The sequence below is a fragment of the Equus quagga genome, chromosome 19 (genome assembly GCF_021613505.1).
Source record: "Equus quagga isolate Etosha38 chromosome 19, UCLA_HA_Equagga_1.0, whole genome shotgun sequence".
NCBI classification, from domain to species: Eukaryota; Metazoa; Chordata; class Mammalia; order Perissodactyla; family Equidae; genus Equus; species Equus quagga.
This window is the reverse complement of record NC_060285.1, coordinates 4,617,501-4,641,261: the sequence shown is the minus strand read 5'-3', so window position 1 is coordinate 4,641,261 and position 23,761 is coordinate 4,617,501. Positions and strand designations below refer to the sequence as shown.

Genomic DNA, 23,761 nt, shown 5'->3' with positions numbered 1-23,761 from the left:
CGTTGCTCTCTCCTCCCAGAACTGCGCGCCTTTCCTCTGATTTTATGGAATCTGCTTTCTATGGAAAATTTTTACTTGAGTTGAAATCAGAAGCCATGAAGAGCATGCTCACCTTTCTTTCCTGGACTTGAATGTAGACAGAGCCTCCAGGCCTCTCTGTCACTGCTGTGATGGGTGCAGTTGGGCTGGTCCAGAAGCCACTTGAGGGACTCCCTTTGCTGCCTAGACAGTTTTATACCTGAGGCTTTGCTATGATTAATGAGTTTTTTAAGATCAAAGGAAAGGGAGAAAAAACTAAAGTTTTTTCACTTCAATTTAAACCAAAGCTGTTAGCCATTTGCAGATAAATGAATAGAAACAATAATAATCTTGATAATAATAGTTAACATTTTAAAACTGTCATTGGTTATGTGCTAGAAGCAGTGGGCCAGAGGCTAGTTTATTTTGTCCCTTTCCGGGCAGGAGGCCCTCTAGTGTTATGGGGGAGGGCAAGGAGGGCCTTAGAACAGAAAGGTGGACTGTGGGCTGGCAAACTTATCTTTATGCTTTGCCAGACTCGTGGGGAAGGAAGCAAGCATTTGGTGAGCCCACCCTAAGCCCCAGGCTTTGTCCCAAGAGCTTGACTTGCAGTATCTTGTTTAATCCTTAGAACAAACCCAAGAAATAGTATGCTACTATTTTTCCATTTTACAAAAGAAAAACTGTGACTCAGAGAGGTTAAAGAACTTGTCCAAGAGTCACTCATTCAGTATGTGATAGAGCCTGGGAATGTTCTCTCCGACTCTGAACTGTCTGACTTGAAAGCTTGACTCAGAAGCAGTTGCCATAACTACCCCAAGACACACATTGACCTGTCATGTGCGACTGTTCCATCCTTTAAACAGCTACTTGACCCTGGACAAGGGCCTTCGCCTTTATGAGTACCAGTTTTCTTCTCTTACAACAGGGTGAGGGATATCTTCTGCACAGGACTGTTGAGTTTTAAATGAGATTACTTATGTAAAATGTGCACATGGTGTGCTCAGTAAATGTCAGATGTTTCTGCCCTTGCCTTGGGAATGACAGTATGATAGATGTTTATGATAATATTATTTTCTTTGAAAACAGTTTTTATTATTTTCTTCTTTGGGTGCAAAAGTAATAGATGTAAACTATAAAAATTCAAACATTACAAAGGTAAATAATATGGCAAATAAAATATCAGCTGTCTCCTGGCAGGGCCATCAAAGCAAGGGCTATACTTTGTGTGGTCATGCTATCTTTTTATTGCATGCAACTTATGGTTGGGTTAAAATGAAGATGAGCATTTAAGACTGTTAGTTTTTCTGTGTCTTACCTTCTAGGATTGTATTATTATTTACTGTTGATTTTAAGGGGAAATTCCAACCATTTAGGGTGTCAGCTCCTGGAAAAAACGTTTTCTAGTCAGAAATACAACAGAGATTCTGGTAAGGACTTTGGAGTCAACCTTAACTAAAGCCAGTATTTCTGAGCCTGTCAAGATTCAGATCACAACCTATATGTATTTTTCTGGTGTTTTATTTTAAGTTATTAAAGAGTTAATCAAAAAGTGTGATGCTATTAAGGCCTACATCCTTTTACATCTTTTGTCTAAACATTGCACTTTGTGTGGACTGGGATTATATTTTGCTAGTATTTATGGAACAGTGTAAAACAACGAAGCAAACAATCTGAGTCATACAAAATTTTAGGAAGTACTCAAAGAAAACTGTCCAGAGCAGTTAGCTCTGCATGTAAATATAACCTCTGTTGTTGGGGTCACTATACTTTTACTGTAAAGAGCCAGATAGATAGTTTAGGGTTTGTTATCTCTGTACAGTTTCTCAGTTCTCCCATTATAGTGTGAAAGCAGCCATAGGTAATATGTGAACGAATGTGCACGGCTTTGTACTAATAAAACTTCGTTTGTGAACACTGAAATTTGAATTTCCTAAAGTTTTCATGTCATGGAATTATATTTCTCTTTTGATCCCCCCCACCCCCCCAAAAAAATCTGTCCATAAAGAAATAGGCAGTGAGGGGGGCTGGCCCCGTGGCCGAGTGGTTAAGTTCGCGCGCTCCACTGCAGGCGGCCCAGTGTTTCGTTGGTTCGAATCCTGGGCGCGGACATGGCACTGCTCGTCAGACCACGCTGAGGCAGTGTCCCACATACCACAACTAGAAGAACCCACAACGAAGAATACACAACTATGTACCAGGGGGCTTTGGGGAGAAAAAGGAAAAAATAAAATCTTTAAAAAAAAAAAAAAAAAAGAAATAGGCAGTGGGCCCACTTCCCTGGTCGCCATTTGGATGTGTAGAGGCAAGAGCAGGACGAGAGGCAGAGCAGCCTCCTCTTTCTGGGAGGCAGGTGCTGAGCCACTTTTCTAGCCAGTCTTATGCCTGGGTAAAGAGAAAAGGATCAGTGGCTCTCTGAGCGCCTGGCCTTGTGGAAGGGAAAGAGGACCCTAGCTGTGTGCACACCAACCCTCATCTTCTTTAGGAGTGAATGTCTTGGCTTAATTCTGATTTGTGTTGAGGAGAAGTGAAGAAGTTAGGGAGCTGTATTAGTTTCCTTTGCTGCTGTAATAAATTAGTGCAAATTTAGTGGCTTAAAACAATGGAAATTTATTTTATTATTTATTTATTTTCAAAATCACAGTAGATAGTTATGTATCCTAGTTCTAAGTCCTTCTGGTTCTTCTCTGTGGGATGCTGCCACAGCATGGCTTGATGTGTGGTGTGTAGGTCCGCTCCCAGGATCTGAACTGGTGAACCCTGGTCTGCCAAAGCAGAGTGCAAGAACGTAAGTGCTATGCCACCAGGCCAGCCCCTATTTTTAATTTTTTTTGGTGAGGAAGATTGGCCCTGAGCTAACACCTGTTGCCAGCCTTCCTCTTTTTTACTTGAGGAAGAGTAGCCCTGAGCTAACATCTCTGCTTATCTTTCTCTATTTTGTATGTGGGGTGGTGGCCGCAGCATGGCCCCTCAGGTTTGGTAATTCAGTAGAACGGCTCACAGAACTCAGAGAAGGACTTTACATACTGTTACCAGATTACTGTAAAGGATACACCTCAGGGACAGCCAAATGGAAGAGATACAAAGGATCAGGGGTGGGAGGAGTGAAGAGCTTCTATGTCCTCTCTGGGTATGTGATCCTCCCAATACTTGGATGTGTTCACCAGCCTGTACAGAAACTTTCCAAACTCATCGTTTAGGAGTTTTTATGGAGATTCCATCACATAAGCATGATTGAAATTATTGACCATTGGTGATTGAACCCAGAGGTTGGAGGTTGGTTCTTTTGGCAACCAGCCCCCATCCTGAAGCTATATGGAGGCCCAGTAAGTGTTCCCTCCTAAGCATAAACTCAGGTATGGTTGAAAGGGGCTGCTTGTGAATAACAGAAGACACTCCTGTCACACAGGATATTTCAAAGGCTTTAGAAGCTCTGTGCCAGGAACTGGGGACAAAGACCTATTGTGTATGTCTTATTATACTACGTCTCTTTTGCCATATCAGGTAACATATTCACGGGTTCTGGAGTATAGGATATGGACATCTTTTGGGGACCATTATTTTGCCTACCACTGTCCACCCTTTGGCCCCTAAGTATACATGTCTATCCTATGTGCAAAATACATTAATCTCATTCCTAGTCTCTCACATTCTGGACCCGTTACAGCGTTAACTCAAGCCCACAATCTCATTTAAGTCTCATGAGCTAAAAAGTCCCAAATCTCATCATCTAAGTCATCTAAATTATGTATGGGTGAGACTCTGGGTATGGTTCCATCCTGGAGCAGAATTCTTCTTTATCTGTGGACATGTGAAACTAGAAAACAAGTTATCTGCTTCCAAAGTGCAGTGGTGGGACAGGCATGGGATAACAGTTTTAGACATTACCCTTTAAAAGAGGAGAAAGTTGAAGGAAAAAAGGAGTCACTGGTTCCAACCAATTTCAAAATCCAGTTGGGCAAACTCAGTTAGGTTTCGAGGCCTGGGAGTAATTCTCTGTGGCTTGAGGCTCTGCTCTTGGCCCTCCCCTCAGAGTCACCCTTCCTTTGTCTTGAAGGATAGCACATGTTTACAACTGAGTAGTTTTATCAGCTTATTTCCTGCGTGTAGAATTTTGGGAGCCTGACTGCCTTCTTTCATTTCATCCTTTCTCTGTGCATTTTGTCCGAGCTGGCAGAGTTTCTACTGATAGAACATTCTGAAAAAACGTTGTGGGTCTCACATATGTGTCATGGGGATTCACACCATTAGACCAGAGAGTCTCCCATAGAGCTTTCCTAGATAACTTCATCTCTACTTCGGGTTTCTACTGAGATGATTGAGGGCATCCATGAGCCACAGTCTCTTCAAAGAGCCCCTGTGTGAAGGAACACTCTGACCTTTTGATCCTTCTAAGGCACTAGCAAAAGGTGGTCCACAGCCTTGGCTTTCTGTCCAGAGCACACTTCCTGACAGTGAATCTCCTAGTTTTGGCATCTTTTGCAGTCTGGATAGGCTGATAATTTCCCAAATTATCAAGACCTGGTTCTCTATTGGTTCATTTATCTCTTCCGTCTTGAATTTTACTATAAGTGGCAAGAAGAAATCAGGCCTCACCTTCAACATGTGGCTTGGAAATCTGCTCAGTTAAATATCCAAGTTCATCGTTCCTAAGCGTTAGTTCAGCTCAGCTTTGACCACTATTTAAAAAGGATGGCCTTTCCTCCCGTTTCCAATGTGTTCCTCATTCTTTCTGAGCCTTTACCAGTAGTACCTTCAGTGTCCATATTTCTATCAACAGTCTGTTTTAGGCAATCTAGGCTTTTTCTTTTCATGCTCCTCAAAATTCTTTTGGCCTCTGCCACTTGCCACTTCCACATTTTTAGGAATTTGTTATAGCAGCACCCCACGTCTGCTACCCAAATTTATATGAGTTTCCTAGCGCTGCTGTGACAAATTAACAAAAACTTAGTGGCTTAAAACAACACAGATTTTATCTTATAATTCAGGAATTCAGAAGTCTAAAATGGGTGGACATGGCTGCATTCCTTTTGGAGGCTCTTGGGGAGAATCATTTTCCGTGCCTTTTCCAGCTCCTGGAGGCTGCCTGCATTCCTTGGCTCATGGCCTCCATCTGTGACCCTGACCCTCTTGTATTCCTCTTATAAAGACCCTTGTGGTTACATTGGGCCCGCCTGGATAATCCAGGACACTCTTCCCATCTCAAGTTCCTTAGTTTGCTCATGACCCCCTTTGCCGTGGAAGGTACCATATTCACAGATTTTGGGCATTATGATGTGGACATCTTTAGAGGGCCCTTACTCTGCCTACCACAGGAACTATAAACCAGTAGTCTCAGCACCGTTCGTTAGATCATCATTTGAAATGAAGGTTTAAGAAAAAGATTGTGTCTAACTTGTCTTTTTTAAAAATCTGACGCAGGAACTTGGATACAATTGGCGTTGCTGTTGATTTGATCCTTCTTTTTCGTGAGCTGCGAGTGGAACAGGAATCCCTGCTGACAGGTAACTTGCATCATGATTCGTGAGTTATTTATAACTTTGAAAAGAGTTTAAAAACCAGTCCTTGGAGTATTACATCATTCATTAAAGCAAATGTTCTGTATTTCATGATACAGAGAAACTTCATTAGTGATATTAAAGAATTTGCATAAAAGAAAGTTGCAGTGACCTGCTTCCCTCCCTGTACTGTGGGCTGAATCGTGTCCCTCTCAGATTCACGTGTTGAAGCCCTAAACCCTGGGGCCCCAGAACGGGACTGTGTTTGGAAATAGAGCCTTTAAAGAGAGAATTAAGGTAAAGGAGGTTAGATCAGTGGGACCCAACCCAGGATAGTGGGTGTCCTTATAAGAAGAGGATGTTAAGTCACAGGTACACGCAGAGGGATGACGTGTGCAGACACGGAGAGAAGGGGGCCATCTACAAGGAGAGAGGCCTCAGAAGACGCCAACCCTCCCAACACTTCGATCTTGGACTTGTAGCCTCCAAAACTGTGAGAAAATAAGTTTCTGTTGTTTAGGCCGCCGTTCTGCGGTCCTTTGTTATGACAGCCTGGCAGAGTAAGACAGGGTCTTTCAATATTTATGGATGCGACAGGCCCTGCTCTAGGGGTTGGATGTAATCCAACAGTGACCAGAGGAGACAGAAATCTCTGCCCTCAGGGAGCTTACCTTCCAGTGAGGGGAGCCTGATACTAAATTTGTTAAATAAATCAAATATGTAGTGTGACAGAAAGAGAAGTTCACTCGTTGTTAATGGCTATTGATGTGGGATGAAGAGTTAAACAAAGCTTCTTAATTTGAAGACCAAGAAGCTTTTCTAGAGTGTTCTGAATGTTTTTTTTTTTTAATGGAGATTGGTAGTATGACTGAACAGGAAGGGACTCTTTTTTTTTTCCCCCCAATTATTTTATTAAGGTCATAATGGTTTATAACATTGTATAATTTCACGTGTACGTTATTACTTAACAGTTTCTACCTAGACTACATCACCACCAATAGTCTTAATTTTTATGCGTCACCATATATATGTGCCCCTTTACCGCTTTCACATACCCTGCAATCCTTTGCCCCTCTGGTAACCACTAATCTGTTCTCTTTATCTGTGTGTCTGTTTATCTTCCACATATGAGTGAAATCATGTGGTGTTTGTCTTTCTCTGTCTGGTGTATTTCTCTTAATACCCTCAAGGTCCATCCATATTGTTGTAAATCGGGCAGTTTTGTCTTTTTCTTTATGGCGGAGTAGTATTCCATTGTCTATTTATACCACATCTTTATCCATTCATCCGGTGGGCATTTTGGTTGCTTCCACGTCTTGGCTGTTGTGAATAATGCTGCAGTGAACATAGTGGTGCATAAATTCCTTTGAATTGTTGATTTCAAGTTCTTTGGATAACTACCTGGTAGTGGGATAGCTGGATCATATGGTAGTTCTATTTTTAATTCTTTGAGAAAGCTCCATACTGTTTTCCATAGTGGCTGTACCGGGTTGCATTCCCACCAGCAGTGATGAGAGTTCCCTGGCGCCACCCCTCTCCCCCCACCCCCCCCCCCTCCTCTCCAATGTCTATTTTTTGTCTTGCTAATTATAGCCATTCTGAATGGGTGTAAGGTGTTATCTCGTTGTAGTTTTGCATTTCCCTAATGGTTAGTGATGTTGAACAAGTTTTCATGTGCTGGTTGGCCACCAGTATACCTTCTTTGGAAAAATGTCTGTTCATATCCTCTGCCAATGTTTTCATCAGATTGTTTGTTTTTTTGTTGTTGAGTTATATCAGTTCTTTATATATTTTGGAAATTACCTCTTGTTGGATATATGATTTGCGAATATTTTTTCCTAGTTGGTGGGTTGTCTTTTCTTATTATTCATGGTTTTTCCTTTGCGTTGCAGAAGCTCTTTAGTCTGATGCAGTCCCCCTTGTTTATATTTTCTTTTGTTTCCCTTACCTGAGTAGACATGGTATTCAAAAAGATGCTGCTAAGACCAACGTCAAAGAGTGTACTGCCTATGTTTTCTTCTGGGAGTTTTATGGTTTCAGGTCTTATATTCAAGTCTTCAATCCATTGAGTTAATTTTTGTGTTTGGTGTAAGATAATGGTCTACTTCCATTCTTTTGCATGTGGCCGTCCAGTTTTCCCAACACCATTTATTGAAAAGACTCCTTTCTCCATTGTATGTTCTTGGCTCCTTTGTCAAAGATTAGCTGTCTGTATATATGTGATTTTATTTCTGTGCTTTCAGTTGTGTTCCACTGATGTGTGTCTGTTTTGTGCCAGTACCATGCTGTTTTGATTACTATAGTTTTGTAGTATATTTTGAAGTCAGATTGTGATGCCTCCAGCTCTGTTCTTTCTTCTCAGGATTGCTTTAGCTATTTTGGGTTTTTGTTGTTCCATATAAATTTTAGGATTCTTTGTTTTAGTTCCATGAAGAATTTCATTAGGATTCTTTTCTTTTTCTTTTTTTTTTTTTTGAGGAAGATTAACTGAGCTAACATCCATGCCCATCTTCCTCTACTTTATACGTGGGACGCTTGCCACAGCATGGTGTGCCAAGCACTGTCATGTCCGCACCCAGGATCTGAACTGGCGAACCCCGGGCTGCTGAGAAGCAGAAAGTGCGCACTTAACCTCTGTGCCACCGGGCTGGCCCCTCATTAGGATTCTGATTGGGTTTGCATTGAATCTATAGATTGCTTTAGGTAATGTGGACATTTTAACTATGTTTATTTTTCCAGTCCATGTGCATGGAATATCTTTCCATTTCTTTATGTCATCTTCAATTTCTTTCAATAATATCTTGTAGTTTTCATTGTACAGGTTTTTCACCTCCTTGGTTAAATTTATTTCTAGGTATTCTTTCTGTTGTGATTGCAGGTGGGATGGTATTCTTGGGTTCTCTTTCTGCTAGTTCGTTATTAGTGTATAGAAATGCAACTGATGTTTTTAAGTTGATTTTGTACCCTGCAACTTTGCTGTAGTTGTTGATTATTTCTAATAGTGTTCTGGTGGATTCTTTAGGGTTTTCTATATAAAGGATCGTGTTGTCCACAAACAACAAGAGTTTCACTTCTTCCTTTCCAATTTGGATCCCTTTGGTTTCTTTTTCTTGCCTAATCGCTCTTGCCAAAACCTCCGGGAGTGTGTTGAATAGGAGTGGCAAGAGTGGGCACCCTTGTCTTGTTCCTATACTCAAAGGGTTGGCTTTCAGTTTTTCCCCATTGAGTATGATGTTGGCTGTGGGTTTGTCATATATGGTCTTTATTATGTTGAGGTACTTTCCTTCTACGCCCATTTTATTCCGAGTTTTTATCATAAATGGATGTTGGATCTTGTCAAATGCTTTCTCTGCGTCTGTTGAGATGATCATGTGATTTTTATTCCTCATTTTGTTGATGTGGTGTATCACGTTGATTGATTTGTGGATGTTGAACCATCACTGCATCCGTGGTATAAATCCCACTTGATCATGGTGTATGACCCTTTTAATGTATTTCTGTATTCAATTTGCCAATATTTTGTTGAGGATTTTTGCATCTATGTCCGTCAGCAGTATTGGTCTGTAATTTTCCTCCTTTGTGTTGTCTCTGTCTGGTTATGGTATCAGGGTGATGTTGGCCTTATAGAATGAGTTAGGCAGCCTTCTATCTTTTTCAGTTTTTTGGAATGGTTTGAGAAGGATTGGTATTAAATCTTCTTTCAGTGTTTGGTAGAATTTTCCAGAGAAGCCATCTGGTCCTGGACTTTTGTTTTATGGGAAGTTTTTGATTACTGTTTCAATCTCTTTACTTGTGATTGGTCTATTCAGATTCTCTGTTTCTTCTTGATTTGGTTTTGGGAGGTTGTATGAGTCTAAGAATTTATCCATTTCTTCTAGTTTATGCAATATAGTTTTTTTATAGTTTTCTCTTACAATCCTTTGTATTTCTGTGGTATCCATTGTAATTTCTTCTCTTTCATTTCTGATTTTTTAAATTTGATCCTTGTCTGTTTTTTTCTTAGTGAGTCTGGTGAAGAGTTTGTGAATTTTGTTAATCTTCTCAAAGACTCAGCTCTTAGTTTTGCTGATCCTTTCTCCTTTTTTTTTTTGGCGTCTATTTCATTTTTTTCTGCCATGATTTTTATTATTCCCTTTGTTCTGCTGACTTTGGCCTTTGTTTCTTCTTTTGTCCAGCTCTACTAGGTGTAGTTAAAGATTACTTGTTTGGGATTTTTCTTGTTTGTTGAGGTGGACCTATATTGCCATGAATTTCCCTCTTAGAACCGCTTTTGCTCATATCCTAAGAGTTGGTATGATGTATTTTCATTTTCATTTGTCTCCAGGTATTTTTTAATTTCTCCTTTGATTTCTTACTTGATCCATTGGTTGTTTAGTAGCATGTTGTTTATTCTCCACATATTTGTGACTTTTCCAGCTTTTTCTTGCAGTTGATTTCTAGTTTCATAGCATTGTGGTTGGAAAAGATGCTTGATATGATTTCATTCTTCTTAAATTTATTGAGACTTTCCTTGTTTCCCATCATATGGTCTGTCTTTGATAATGTTCCATGTGCGCTTGAGAAGAGTCTGTATTCTGCTGTTGTTAGATGAAATGTTCCATGTGTGTCTACTAAGTCCGTTTGGTCTGGTTTTTCATTTAAGTCCAGTATTTCAGTGTTGGCTTTCTATGTGAATCATCTGTCCATTGATTTAAGTGGGGTGTTGAGGTCCCCTACTATTGTTGTGTTGCTGTTAATTTCTCCTTTAGATGTGTTAATAGTTGCTTTATATACTTTGGTGCTCCTGCCTTGGGTGCATATATATTCATAAGTGTTATGTCCTCTTGGTGGAATATCCCTTTTATCATTATATACTGCCCCCTTTGTCTTTCATTGCTTTTTTATCTTGAAGTCTGCTTTGTCTGATATAACGTTGGCAACACCTGCTTTCTTTTGCTTGCCATTTGCTTGGAGTATTGCCTTCCATCCCTTCACTCTGAGCCTGTGTTTGTCTTTAGAGCTGAGATATGTTTCCTGGAGGCAGCCTATTGTTGGGTCTGGTTTTTTAATACATACAGCCACTCTGTCTTTTGATTGGAGCATTCAGTCCATTTATATTTAGAGTGATTATTGATACATGAGGGCTTAATACTGCCATTTTATCTCGTTTTCCAGTTGTTCTGTGTTTCCCTTGTTTCTCTTCCCTTATATTCTTGACTGCCATTTCACTTGCATGGTTTTCTGTGATGGTTTTCTCTTTATTTGTGATTTGTGTCTCTGAGCTTTTTGTTTAGTGGTTGTCATGAGGTTTGTGTAAGAGATCTTGTAGGTGAGGTAGTCCGTTTTCTGATAGCCTCTGATCTGCATTAGCCTAAGCAGGTTCCATCCCTTTTCTGTTCCCCTTCTAAGTTACTGTTGTCACAAATTATTCTGTTTTGTGTTGTGAGTTTGTGATTAAAATGAAGTGTTGATAGTTATTTTTGATGCTTTCCTTCCGTTTGTCTTTTATAAGTGTTTGCTAACCTGTTCTGATAGAGAGCTTCAATTTTCTGATTTTGTCTGTCTGTTTATCTCCTTGCTCAAGGTTTTGTGAACCTTTATCTTTTTTTTGGATATGAGGGCATCTTTTATCATTTCTTTTAAGGGAGCTCTAGGAGGGATGAGCTCCCTCAGCTTTTGTTTATCTGGGAAAGCTTTTATTTCTCCATTGTATCTGAAGGATAGTTTTGCTGGATAGAGTATTCTTGGCTGGAAGGTTTTGTCTTTCAGTATTTTGAATGTACCATTTCAGTCTCTCCTAGGCTGTAAGGTTTCTGCTGAGAAGTCTGCTGAAAGCCTATGGGGTTTCTTTTGTAGATTATTCTCTTCTTCCTTGCTGCCCTTAGTATTTTTTCTTTGTCATTGACTTTTGCCAGTTTTGCTATTATATGCCTTAGAGAGAGTCCTTTCACACTGATGTATTTAGGAGTTCTTTTGGCTTCATATAGTTGTAAGTCCAGTTCCTTGCCTAGGTTTGGGAAGATCTCAGCTATTACTTCTTTGAGCAAGCTCTCTGCTCCTTTCTCCCACTCTTCTCTCTCTGGGATACCTATAGTCCTTATGTTGCATTTCCTAATTGAGTTGGATATTCCCCTAAGAATCTCTTCATTTTTTAAGTCCTAGTTCTCTCTCCCTTCTCCACTTGAAGCATTTCTATATTTCCGTGCTCTAAATTACTAATTCTGTCCTCCATAACATCAGTGGTGTTTTCTAAGGTGTCTAGATTGCTTTTTCTTTCATGCGTTGTGTTCGTCATCTCCAGAATTCCTGTTTGGTCTTTTTTAGAGTTTCGTTCTCTTTGGTGAAGTATTCCTTCTGATCATTAATTTTATTCCTGAGTTCATTTAAGTGTCTGAGTTTTCTTGTAACTTACTGAGTTTCTTTATGACAAGTATTTTGAATTCTCTGTCATTTAGATTTTAAATTTCTGTGAGTTCAGGATCGGTTTCTGGAGACTTGTCGTTTTCCTTTTCCACTGCAGTTTTAATGTAGATCTTCATTGTGTTTGATGAAGTAGCCCTTTGCTGGTGCACAGTGGTAGTATCTGGATGCAGATTCCACTTTCTGGCTCTTGGGGGAGGACAGGAGCATGATTTCTGAACCTGCCATGTCTGCTGGAAGTTGTGCTGATAGGGCTCATCTGCATTTGCCTGCTGGCCGCAGCTGCTTGGCGAGTCACACTTGCATGTGCAGGTGCTCTGGTGCAGAACTGCTGCCTTGGCCAGGGACTGGCCAAACTGGTGCGCTAAGCAGAAGGGGAGGGGTACTTTCTTTCATGTGTGTGGGCCTGCTCTGCGCTCATGAGCAGTTTGCCTGGGCTGCTGTGCTTGGTGGGAGTGCCCACCTGGTGGCTGGGCTGCAACTCTGAAAATGAAAGCGGTCACATGCAGGCCTGCCTGCTCCCCCACCTCCTCTTACAGTTGTGTGCCGGCTGCTTTGTGAGGACCTACAACCTAGATAGCTGCCACTGGGGATGGGAGGAGATCCACCCACCTCCTTCCACTACTTCCTGGGGTTCCTCTACACCCACCTTCAGATGTATGGCTTCATGGTTCTCTCAGATGTCCTCTTGTGCTTTTAGGGAATCTGCTGTTGGTTAATGAATGTCTATTTGGTTGTAATTTAGGAGGGAGAGACTAAGGGAGCAGCTCACTCTGCCACAATGCTCTTTTTGGTTCTTGAACTGCTAGTATCAATACTTCTCATTTGGCCAAGGGTTTTTATCTAAACATTGTAATAAAAAAACATAGAATTTTAATATGTGATCTCTATGCAATACTTTATGAGTAATCCTAAGTCATTTAATAAGAAAATCTCAATGTAAATATCTAGTTTATAAGTAGATGTACAGATTGTAGGTTAAAAAATTCTTTTTGATAAAGAACTATTAAATTATAACATAATTCAATGAATACTTTTAAGTGAGAAGTCTCCTGCTGTATTTTAAATATGATTTGATTTATAAGTTGACTTATATACAGTTCTTAATGCCTGTACTTATTATATAAAAGTGAGGGATACTTATCTTAATATGCATGATGCTGTTGGAAGGTGGATAGAAAACTAGAGATGATAGTCTCTTTTTACGGGTGTAGAAACTGAGACTCAGAATTAAATAGGCTAAATTAGCTGTTAGGCGTTCTTGGTTTAATTCTCCTTCCATTCTGTGATTTTTTTTAGTGTTTTCATTTAAAATTCCTGCATGTTTCTGTTTCATTTAGAATTCTTCCTTTGGGAAATCATTGTTATCCCAAGAATTTGTAATTAAGTTATCTAAGAATTTACACACAAAGCATTTGCTCTAAGTTTTGAACATCAGTAATTTCTTGAGTATTCTAAAGAAATTGATAGTGTGTAGGATATAGTTGTAAAGTGTTTTTAAGGTGTTGTATGTTAAAGTTATTTTTGTAGCTCCATTTTATAATAAAACGAAAGCCTCAGTGCTCCAACTGGGGGATTAAAAATCAGCAAGAAGGTACAGATTCCACTCTGTTGCATGGAAAGAGCTGTTTCTGAAGTCTGTGTGTGGTATGGTTATTCAGAAAGAGAGTTCAGAATGTACTGTGTTTTGTAATTGCTGAAAAATCCTGATGTGGTGGATAGTGTGTCACTGGCAGAGCTGAAGAGCTGTGGTGGGCAGAAGCAGGTTTCTCTTGTAATGATGTATTTCTAAATGAGACGCCCAGAGGAAGCACCACACCAACGCTGTGATTAAATAACTATCAGAGCAAGCCAGCCCCTCCACTTGTTCATTGAATCCCATCCCCACCCGCCCACTCAGAAGTTCTTCTCCTGAAATTATCCCTTTTGTCTCTGGCTTCATCACTTTTTCTCTATTTACTCTATCATTTTATCAGCATTTAATATGTTCTCCTCCATCTTAAAAATATCTTCCCTTGACTCCATGTCCCCTTCAGTCCATTTTCCCTTTTCTCTGCTTTGTCCCACATCTGCTACATAAGATTTGTTATTTAGTGTTTACAATATATGGTAAAAGATTATTTCATTCTTTCTTCACAGGGTTAATTTTCTCTAAAGTGAAGCAGGTTGATAATCTAACAGAAAACTTGAAGGAGCAGATATCTAAAACTTTTTATGAACCAGTTTGCCATTGATGAATAAATTGGTTGTTTGGTTTGTGGTTTGGCTGTTTGTTGATATCCACCAGTGAGAGAAAGAAGATCTTTATAGACCTGTTTTATGATAGGTGTATTGCAGGGGAGGAAGACATTTCCTCTACCCACTGTGGATTCTTCTGGCTGGAGAACGAATTAAATTCACATGAGACAGAATAAGAGGAGAAAATTAAACAAAGCTTTATAACATGTATACATGGGAGAGGCTCAGGCAAACTGAGCAACTCGCCAAAATGGCTGAAGCCACCACCTTAAATATCATCTTCAGCTAAAGACAAAGGAGGATGTTGGGGGTTGGGGGAGTCAGTTATAGGAGGTTACCAGATTATGCAGATTTGCCTTCCACATGATTTATCAAGAGTTTCTAGAGATAAGGTCATCCCCTGTTCTTCCTGGTACAGAGAGGAAGACACCTTTACAGATGGAGATTTCCTTTACAATGCAATTGTTTCTTAATAAAGGATAAGTAAATTCCACTTTTCAGAGTCTCTTTCCTGTCTGCAGTTTTCAAAAGTAACCAGCCCAAAATAATCCTCATGCCAAAGAGACATATCTTGGGTGTCCAATTCCTGTCCCTCACAGTATTAAGAGTTGTTCACAATTTAGGTAGCTGCAGTTGTATTAGTTTAATTAATTAATATATTTTTTATTGACTTGAGATTCACATAAGATAACCACTTTAAAGTGAAAAATTAAGTGGCATTTAGTGCATTCACAATATTGTGCAATTACCACCTCTATCTAATTGCAAATATTTCATCACCCCAAAAGGACACCCTGTACCCGTTCAGCAGTTACTTTCCATTTCCCTCTCCCCTGAGCCCTTGGCAACCACTGTTCTAGGTTCTGTCTATGGATTTACCTATTCTGGAGTTTTCATACAAGTGGAATCATAGAATTATGTGACCTTTTGTGTCTGACTTCTTCCACGTAGCATAATGTTTTTTGAGGGTCATTTAGGTTGTGTCATCTATCACTACTTCATTTCTTTTTATGACTGAATAATATTCCACTGTATGAATATACCACATTGTTTATCTTTATTTGTTGATGGACTTTTGGGTTCTTTCCACCATTTGGCTAGTGAGCCACTATTTGGCTCTTTAGAATAGTGCTGCTGTGAATATGAGTGTACATATATTTATCTGAGTACCTGTTTTCAGTTCTTTTGGGTATATACTAAGAGTGGAATTGCTGGGTCAGTTTTATATTTAAATTTTTAAGGAACTGCCAAAATTTTCTATAGTAAGCTGAACGATTTTACCTTTTCACGAGCAACGTACAAGGTTCTAGTTTCTCCATATCCTTACTGACATGCATTTCCCTTTTTGGGGTGTAGTCATCTTGGTGAGTGTGAAATGGTATCTCACTGTGGTTTTTTTCTTTTTTTCTTTTTTAAAGATTGGCACCTGAGCCAGCAACTGTTGCCAATCTTTCTTTCTTTCTTTTTTTTTTTGCTTTTTCTCCCTGAATCCTCCCAGTACCTAGTTGTATATTTTAGTGTGGGTCCTAGTTGTGGCATGTGGGATGCCACCTCAGCATGGCCTGATGAGCAGTGCCATGTCTGCACCCAGGATCTGAACCAATGAAACCCTGGGCCGCTGAAGTGGAGCGCTCAAACTTAACCACTCCACCATGGGGCTGGCCCCCTCATTGTGGTTTTGATTTGTGTTTCCTTAATGACTAATGATGTTGAACATCTTCTCATGTGCTTATTGGCCATCTGTAAATCTTCTTTGGGGAAAGGTCTATTCAAGTCCTTTGCCCAGTTTTTCATTGGTCTGTCTTTTTGTTGTTGAGTTGTAAGAGTTATTTATATATTGTGGATACATGATTAGGAATTATGTTGAACCTATAGATCCATTTGAGGAGAATTGCCATCTTAATGATCTTGAGTCTTCAGTTCGTGGCTATGGAACATCTCTTCATTTATATAAGTGCCAGTTTTTTTCAGTTTATCAGTTTTAAGTAGTTGACTTGTGTTTATGGGCAGAGTTGGAAGGATATTAGTGAGGCAAGAATGGAAATACAAGTTAAGTGATATTTCTCACTACCTTATTGAAAAAGACAGCTAACGATATTACTGTATTTTATTTGGAACTTAGTAATGCACTTTGGATTCAACAATGAAACTTAAAAAACATTTATGGTATATTAGTTCAAACCTAATACAAATCTTTTAAAAAGTATTCTGGTTCCCAATAAAGTGCCTGTGCTATCTTTTGACTATTTCTCTGTGAGAACCTTATTCTTGGTAGGGTTTTAGCAGGGTTTCTGTGCCAGTTTTTTGTTACCACTCTTGAAGTAAGAACTGTAATTACATTGTCAAAATAATATTTAGAGTATTATTTTCAGAGAATAATTGCAGTGGTGTGAGAGTATATTATGCTCATCAAATTTTATGTAAACACAAGCATGAGTTATTTTAATTGAGTTATTGGTGTTGTTTTTGGCTTTTATTCTTTACTAATCTGTAAAAATAATGTTGGGATTTTTGATGGGCTTTGTAACATTTGCAATATTTACATAAAGATCAGTTGATAAGCTGTTTGGTAAAAGTAAACCATCATTTGTGCTTGTCTGGAGTTTTCTTTTCTTGTTTCTAGCACATCTTTAAACCTTTTCCTTCCCAGAATTGTGTTCTGATTCAGAGTGCTAATTTTTAGTTGCCTGGTCAGTTGTTGGGTCAGTTGTTGGGTCAGTTGGCTTTCAGACCAACTTTATTATGGTCTTTTTGTGTGTGTTATATTAAATTTTACAAGGTTTTGAGTATTCTAACATATTCAGTAGAAATAAAATTGTCATTTTAAACTATAACCTAAGATTAAAAATGAAGATTTTTAAATTATAAACCTTTTGCATAATTTCATTATAACTTTTAAAAACTCAGAAAAGTGGGAAAAATAATTATTACTGTATATGCAGACTATATTAAGCACAACTGTTTTTTGGGTCATTTTTCAGTATTTGTATGGATATGAATGGATACTTGAAATTTTGTATCCTGCTTCTTTATTTTAGAATATAATGTAGGACCCTCCTCAGCATGGATGCCTGGCATAGCTGGGGCATGGCCCTGGAGGGTTGAGGCTTGGTCAGTGGGGCCCTTGTTCCCTTCCTCCTTCTCTCCCTCCCTCTGTTCCTCTTTCCTTCCTTTTCTCCATCCACTCTGCCAGCTAGAGTACAACCAGGAAATGGAAACTGCACTGGAATTTGAACAGGCAGACTGTCATATAAAGAATTGTTCACTGTAACAAAGGCTTGAAATAACAAGATTGACTACTAAGTAATAAAGAGAATGCCAAAGAATACAGGAATTGCAGATATAATGAGTAGCCCAGGACCCCTAGGGCTGAGATGAGTGTCCATCTCATCTCGGCTCCCCTTCCTCTAAATCTGAGATCCAGGTGTTGTTGGAAAGGGCATGGTTGTGGCTCACTGGGTGGTAGTGAAGTCACTGAGGAGTGGTGTTGGTGGAACCATCCACAGGAAGGTACCATGACCCGGAACTTGCTTTGAAGCATCCTGAGGAAGTTTCTGCTTGCTGGACATTGCTGGTTGGTCATGCTCTGCAGGAGCTAATCACTGAAGAAGATGTTCACAGCGGGAGATGGATGCCAGAGAGACAGCGTGCTGTGGAAGCCTGGCCAGAGGAGAACCCCAGAACCGCGAAGAGAAAAACCTCCTCTCCCTCTGTTCTCGCAGTGCCCTTCCAGTGCCTCCTCTGACAAGGCTGAGTATGCCAGTTGGCAAAGGAGACATATTTGAAGGCCTCACCTCTGTTTTTATAGAGTGGGCAATGAAGGATTTATTTGGGGCTGAGAGGCAGTGATTGACTGATACCACTCAAAAATGTTTTAAGCGCAGTCTGTGTAATGGAGCTCATGGATGTGAATCTCTTGGATATAAAGGACTTTGGAGAACCTTTAGTTCCTGTTGTGTTACATCCTCACAATCACAGTGTTATTTTCTCACTAATTTTTACCAATCTGGTGGGTGTTTAGTAGAATCTTGTGGTTTTCCCATCAGGATGAGCACTTTTCCATATATATATAATTATTATTTTTTTGCCTTTTGGATATCTGTGCTTTTTAAAGATTTTTTTTTTTTGCTGCCCTTTTATCTATTGGATTGTTTTTTTAAATGATTTATAAGAGCTCCTTTAATGTATTCTGTGTATAAATCCTATGGCAGTTATGTGTTCCATATCTTTTCCTATTCTTTGGATAGTTTTAGGGTTTTTTTAACTCTTTTTATGGTGTCTTGAGAAAAAAATGTTCTTAATTTTAATCTAGTCTATTAATATTTTTCTTTATGGGTATTATTTTATGTCTTATTTAAAATAACCTTTGTTATTCTGCAGTGTTGTTTTCTATTTTTACTTTTTTACATTTAGATGTAGTACTTGGAATTGAATTTTCTGTGTTGTATGAGGAAGGAGTTGAATTTCCATTTTTCCATGCTGATACCCAGTTGTTCCAGTGTTATTTTTTTAATTTTAATTTTTTTGGTGCGGAAGGTTTGCCCTGAGCTAACATCTGTTGCCATCTTCCTCTTTTTGTATGTGAGCTGCCGCCACAGCATGGCCACTGACAGGCGAGTGGTATAGGTCCACCTGGGGACCAAACCTGAGCTGCTGAAGCAGAGCGCAGCAAATGTAACCACTGGGCCACTGGGGCTGTCCCCCAGTGATATTTTTTGAAAAGACCATCTTTTGCTCAGTGATTTGCTGTCATGTCTCTGTTATTAATCACATGTCAGTATGGATCGGAGTTTATTTCTTGTTCTGTTCTTTTCTTTCGGTCTGTCTGTTGCCCCAGTACCACACTGTTAGCTACAATTGATTACTGTCTTGTGAAGACGAGTCCTCTTACCTAGTTACTTTCAACAGCATCTCAGCTATTCTTGGCCCTTTGTATTTTGATGTACATTTTAGAATCATTTTGTCAAATTACACAGACACACGCAAGCATATACACATCTGATGTATAAAATTACACACACGCACACACTCAGTTGGGCTTCAGATTCACATTGCATTTAATCTCTAGATAAGAACTGAGTCGTCTGATCTGAATAAGGTGCAATTCTTCGCTTGTTCTACTTGAATGTCGCTCAGTCAAGTTTTAGAATTTTTTCCTTCGTGATATTGTACATCATTTTTAGTTACATTTTTGATGCTTTATAAATGGTCTCTTTTCTTGATATTTTTGCTTGTTCCCTTATATAGAAGTAATACTGATTTTTTATATTGACTTTCAATCCAGCAACTTCTGTGAACTCTCTTACTAATTTAAACAGTTTATACACTTAAAAAATATTTTCTATTTATATTAGAAATGACATTTCATCTGTGGGGGAAAAAGACAGTTTGGTTTCTTCTTTTCCAATCCTTAGGCCTTTTACTTCTTTTTCTTGCTGGCCAGATTTTCAATACAATGTTGATTAGAAATGGTGATAGCAGGTACCTCTGACTCATTCCCTTTCAAAAGGCACACTCTCTTTCTCTACACTTAGCCACTAATTATCGTGTGTGCTATAGATTTTTTGTTGATGCCCATTTTTAGGTTAAAGAAGTCCTCTTCTATTTGATGGCTGGGAGGTATTTTTTGGTTTGTTTTTTTAAAATTCTGAATGGGTGTTGAATTTTGTCAACTGCGTTTTTTGCAGTATTTGAGATGATCAGATGAGTTTTTCCTTTATTAGGTTAATGTGGTCAGTTATAAATTTTGATTTTCTAATGTTAAAGCAGCTCTCAACGCAGGTATAAATTCAACTTTGTCGTGTTATATATCACTAGACTCATTTTGTTAATATGTTTTTAGTATTTTTTACATGAGCGTTATTATTTTCCTTTCTCAAACTATTCTTGTTCTGACTTGGGTATCGTAGTTATGTTAGCCTCATAAAATTGGTTTGAGAGTCTACTCTCTTTTTTTCTCTTCTCTGGAAGATTTGTGTAAATTGGAATTATTTCTCCCTTGAATGTGAACTGGCCAGTGAATCCTTCTGGGTCTAGGATTTTCTTTGTGGGAAGATGTTTGACTCCTGATTCAGTTCCCTTAATAGTTATAGGACTCTTCACATGTTCCTTGAGTATTTTTCCAACTCAGTTTTCATTACTTGTATTCTAGGGTTTTGTTCATTTCATTTAAACTTTCAAACAGTTTGGCATAATGTTGTTTGTAATGTTTTCTGATTTTCTTTTCTGATGTCTGCGAGATCTGTGGAGTATCTTTTTTTTTTCATTTCTGAAAATTTAGTGTCTGTTATTTGTGCCTTTTCTCTTTTTGGATCAGTCTTTCCAAAGGTTGGTCAATATTGAACTTTCTGAAGAATCAAATTTTGTGTTTGTTGATATTCGCTATTTTATGATTGTTTTCAATTTTAATAATTTCTTGTTCTTAATTTTTCTTTTCTCCTTCATTTTTTTGGGTTATCTTGCTATTCTTTTTGTAATTTCTTGAAAAGAATGCCCAGCTCATTTATTTTTATCACTCTTCTCTCCCAACATATACATTTTATAAAGCTATAAATTTCACTCTACTGTTTTAGCTGCATCTCAAAAGTTTTGGTTTGTAGTGTTTTTGTTATCATTTGTCTTGAAATGTTTGATTTCCATTATTATTTCTTTTTTGTCTTCATGGGTTCTTTAGAAGTGTATCTTTTAGTTTTCAACATATGGGGATTTTCTAATTATTTTTGGATTTACTCCCCCCAAATAATTGCATATTTGCACTTATTCTCATAATTGCATATAAGCATAATTGCAGTGTGGTAAGTGAACATTATCTGTATATAAGTCCTTTAAAATTTGTTGAGTATTGTCTTTTGTTCCATTATGTGGTGAAATATTATTTTACAGTGTGCTGTATGTCCTTGAGAAGACTGCATATTTTTCAGTTAAAAAAAATTTTCCTTTTATCAGTCAACTTCATATGTAACTACCAGGTAGATATTCTGATAAACATGAGGTAATGCTCTTACCATATTGGGTTGATATAGTCACAGGGATGATTCCAGAATTGTGATGCTTTAGAATTGCCTAACTTTGGTGGAGTTACTTACAGCCTCTGTGGGTCTTGGTTTCCTGTGCTCTGTAATGAGGATAAAAGTACCTGTTTCAAGAATAAGATTCTTAGTCAGGATTCATACAGTAAGCACTGAGGTTTCCTTTTAGAGTCTCTGACCACAAGAGCAAACACTTGTTTTCATTTAACATTTGGAAATCTGACTTTTTAAACTAGCATTTGTCAGGTTTGTATTGTATGCTAGTAGAGAGCGGGGCAGGGGAGCATTGATTGCATCCCCTACTATGTGCTCAGCACTGTTGGTGAGCTCACATTTCATCCTTACAATACAATACAGAGCAGATATTATTATCCGCATTTTGTGGTGAGGAAATTGGATCTCAAAGGTTAAATAACTTGCTCAGGTTCCTACTAAGTTGGGAATTGAACTTACGTCTTTTTCTTTTTTGGTCACTACTAAACAGTTTTATTTTATTGTTATTCTTTTTTTGATAGACTTAATTTTTTAGAACAGTTTTAGATTCACAGCAATATTGAGAAGAAGATACAGAGATTTCTCATATATCTCTTGCCCCTACACCTACACAGCTTCCCCCACTTTCAACATCTGGCACCAAAATAGTACATTGGTTGTATCATTCTCACCCAAAGTGCAGTTTACATTAGAGTTCACTCTTGGTGTTGTACATCCTGTGGGTTTGGACAAATGTATAATGACGCGTATCCGCCATTGCAGTGTCACGCGGAATAGTTTCCCCGTCCTAGAAGTCCTCCGTGCCCCTCCTGCTCAGCCCCCTCCTCTGACCCTGGCAACCACTGATCTTTTTACTGTCTCCATAGTTTTGCCTTTTCTAGAATGTTATATAGCTGGAATCATACAGTATGGAGCCTTTTCAGATGAGCTTCTTTCACTTAGTAATATGTGTTTAAGTTTCCTCCATGTCTTTTCATGGCTTGATAGCTCATTTCTTTTAAGTGCTGAATAAAATTCCATTGTCTGGATGTACCACAGTTTATCTGTTCACCTACTAAAGGACATCTTGGTTGCTTCCAGGTTTTGGCACTTGTGCATAAAGCATAAACATCATGTGCAGGGTTTTGTGTGGACGTAGGTTTTTAATTACTTTGGGTAAATAACAAGGAATGTGATTGTTGGATTATGTGCTAAGAGTATGTTTAGTTTTGTAAGAAACCACCAAACTGTCTTCCAAAGTGGCTGTACCGTTCTGCATTCCCACCAGTTACTCCACATCCTTGCTGGCATTTGGTGTTGTCAGTGTTCTGAATTTTGTTCAATATTCTGCAGTTTTATTTGGTGAAATATTTGAAATATGTTAACTAGGTTTTATTAAATCTTATTCAAATCTTTTAAATATACTGATATTTTTGTCTGGTTGTTCTATAAGTTACTGAGAATAATATACTGAGAAAGATATATTACTATTGCTGAATTTAATTGTGCATTTTTCTTTCCTCTGTACTTTTGTCAGTTTTTCTTTTGTATGTATTTTTGAGGACATTATATTATTAGGTGATTCCAATTTAAAATTGTTCTATCTTTCTGGTGAATTAAGTCATTCCGAAATGACTTTTTAAAAAAATGTCCAATAATGCTTTTTGCCTTGAGGTTTATCGTGTCTGATTTTAAGTGGTATGTGACTTCCTTTTTAGGCTGGTATTTGCCTAGTCTATCTTTTTACCATTTTTTAACTTCCAATACTTCTATAGCCTTATGTTTTAGATGTCTGTTTTTAATAGCATGTAGTTGGATTTTTAAAAATCCAGTCTAACTGTCTTTTAATTGGAGCACGTATTCCAGTGATATTTCATGTGATTACAGGTATATTTGTGTTTACATTTACAATCCTTTTAAGAAGTTAGTTTTTTATAGAGTACATTGCTTTGGTAAGGCATTTTAATGTTAATGTCATGCCCAAAGTTTCATTGTGGCAAGAGATTTTATAGTTAAAAGAAGATAATAGAAACTTCCTGTTTAATAACATGTGGAATATTTCTTATTAAGATGTATTTATTCAGTATATCTTTTTTCCTTTTATGAATCCTTAGCTTTTCGTTGTGGTCTCCAGTTTTTAGGCAACGTTGCCTCACGGAACGAAGATTCCCAGTCTATTGTTTGGGTACATGCTTTCCCAGAACTCTTTCTGTAAGTGTATTGATACAAGATTTTCTAACTTCTGAAAAGGTTGTGGTTATATCATTCCATTTACGTAAAGTTCTTAAACAGGAAAAACTAACCTTTAGTAATAGAATTCGGGATAACGGTTGTGTTGGTGAGTGGTGGCGAGTTCAGTGCCGAGTGGGAGAGGGCACCAGGCAGTCTCCTGGGATTCCTAGAAGTGTTCTATATCTTGATCGGGGGGATAGTTACATAAGTATATACATATCTGATAATTTATTGGGCTGTGCACTTAAGATTTAAGCATTTTATTATATGTTTTACTTTAAGAAAATGAAAGTTTTGGTTAAAGTAAGAAATATTTAAATAAAGACATAAAGACACTGTAATTTATAAGAAAAAAGCATAAAACATTGAAGTATG

The 23,761-nt window shown here is 38.3% G+C and overlaps 1 protein-coding gene across 2 annotated transcripts in view; it reads left to right on the top strand.

Annotated features, from left to right (window-relative positions):
- Positions 1-23,761, top strand: part of ATXN10 (ataxin 10) — a 189,815-nt gene that overhangs the window by 26,047 nt on the left and 140,007 nt on the right. For both annotated transcript variants that reach the window (XM_046646357.1, XM_046646358.1), the window contains exons 3-4: positions 5,440-5,522; positions 23,269-23,365. In XM_046646357.1, coding sequence (XP_046502313.1) covers positions 5,440-5,522; positions 23,269-23,365 — 180 coding nt within the window. The remainder of the gene's footprint in view (positions 1-5,439; positions 5,523-23,268; positions 23,366-23,761) is intronic.